This window comes from Rhinolophus ferrumequinum, chromosome 25, assembly GCF_004115265.2.
Source record: "Rhinolophus ferrumequinum isolate MPI-CBG mRhiFer1 chromosome 25, mRhiFer1_v1.p, whole genome shotgun sequence".
NCBI classification, from domain to species: domain Eukaryota; kingdom Metazoa; phylum Chordata; class Mammalia; order Chiroptera; family Rhinolophidae; genus Rhinolophus; species Rhinolophus ferrumequinum.
In genome coordinates, this window is record NC_046308.1 from 36357772 (window position 1) to 36359627 (window position 1856).

General features: G+C 40.6%; 1 protein-coding gene across 1 annotated transcript; it reads right to left on the minus strand.

Annotated features, from left to right (window-relative positions):
• Positions 1–671: 671 nt before the first annotated feature.
• On the minus strand, positions 672–1628 carry LOC117017362 (olfactory receptor 149-like). The gene is given in 3 exon segments (XM_033097476.1): positions 672–952; positions 955–1474; positions 1476–1628. Coding segments are annotated over 3 exon segments (921 nt in total). The 5' UTR covers positions 1596–1628.
• Positions 1629–1856: the final 228 nt, after the last annotated feature.

The following is a 1856-nucleotide window of genomic DNA, read 5'->3' on the forward strand; positions in this document are numbered from 1 at the left end:
CTCTAAAGGCCAAAGGAACAAAGTTCCAAATGAAATTATTTTGTAATGGGAAGACATGAGTAAATTCAAATAAGTTATAAACTTAAATATAAGTTTAAATTTAAACTTACCAAACTGTACAAGCCTACTTTTAAATTTCATACCTTGTTGGCCATAAAACCTAGCTTTATTGAATGGCCAGAGAGAGTGTAGTGGAATAAAGTAAGGCATACATTTTGAAAGAAAGGAGAGAAGGAAGCCAGAAAGGCAGGAAGCCACAAAACTGCAAGTTTCTAAAGGGAGGAAGGGAGGGAGGGAGGAGGGAGGAAAAAAGGAAAGAGGGAGGGAGGAAAGGGAGACAGTCCATGGCCTCTAGAAACTTGCAGCTTTGTGGTAATTTATCTAAGCAAAGTTCCAACAAGTACAATTTATGTGAAAGCAGAATAGATACATTGTTTTGGCAAATTAAAAAAGAGAAAAGCTTGGGTTAATCTGAAAAGCTTCCTTGAAGGAATAAGTCAGTTGCTCAGTCCACACATTCCCTACCATGTGACTATTAGGATTCCCAAGAAACGCCTGATAGTAATTTTTCCCAGCTTCCTATTTGGCAACAATCCTGTTGTCAGAATACTGGATCTGAAGCAAGTCCCCAAATAATTCCAAAGAGGAGTTTTCCTTATAATTTATACCCCTTAAATATGGACAACTTGAGTTAATACTTTCCTCAGAGCCAATTTCACATCTTTGTTCCTTAAGGTGTAAATCAAAGGATTAAGTGAAGGTGTAACAATATTATTTAACACTTGAGTAACAGAATCTAGCCAGGGGCTGAAAGCAGGCCTGAGATAGATGAGCATCACAGGCCTGTAAAACAAAAGGATTGAAATCAGGTGGGCACTACAGGTTGAAAAGGCTCTGTGCCTGCCTTCTGAGGAGCTTATTTTCAATATGGAAAGGACAATGTGACTATAGAAGTAAGGATAAGGAAAAAGCATGTGAGAGTCACAACATCCAAGTTAATAAAACTCACAGTCTTTGCTAGAGAGGTGTCTGCACAGGACAGGGGCAACATCACTGGGATATCACAGAAAAAATTGTCCACCTTATTGGGGCCACAGTAGGGTAACCTAAAGATAAGAAATGTGAGGATAATTCCACGTAGACAGCCGCCCATCCAAGTGCCCAGTGTCAAGCCAGTACATACCCTGTTGTTCATGATAACCGTGTATCTCAATGGGCGACAAATAGCCACAAAACAATCATAAGCCATCACAGCGTAGAGGAAACACTCAGTACCACCCAGGAAGTGGTAAAAGAAGAGCTGGGAGGCACAGCCCTGGTAAGAGATGGTCCGGCTTTGCCCTATTAAGTAGAGCATCTTTTTGGGGGAACTCACTGAAGGGAAAAATAAGTCAAACACTGACGGATTTCCCAGGAAGAAATACATGGGGGTGTGGAGGTTGAAGGTAACCAAAATGGCGAAGAAGATAAGCAGGGTTTCCGAGCAAGAGGAAGAGGTAGAAGGCCAAAAACAAGACAAATACCATGCTCTGCAGCCCTTCGGTGTTAGGAATTCCCAACAGGATGAACTCAGTCACAGAAGTGTAGTTCTGCATGTTTATGCTTCAGGAAGTCCTGGAAGAGTAAAGCAATAATCATGATATAAGACCACAAATAACTGAGAAAAGATCTTCCTAATAGAGTTATTTCTATCTAAGGTGTTGGTTGCAAGTAAAAAAAAGGTCAAAAGAGGAAAAGGAGTCCAATAATAAGTCTGGCCCTGTAGCTAAGTCATATGTCACATTTGACCTCAGTTTTCTTGTCCCCCCCCTCCCATTCATGTACTTTTATTGATACAGGAGGCATTTTAACATTTT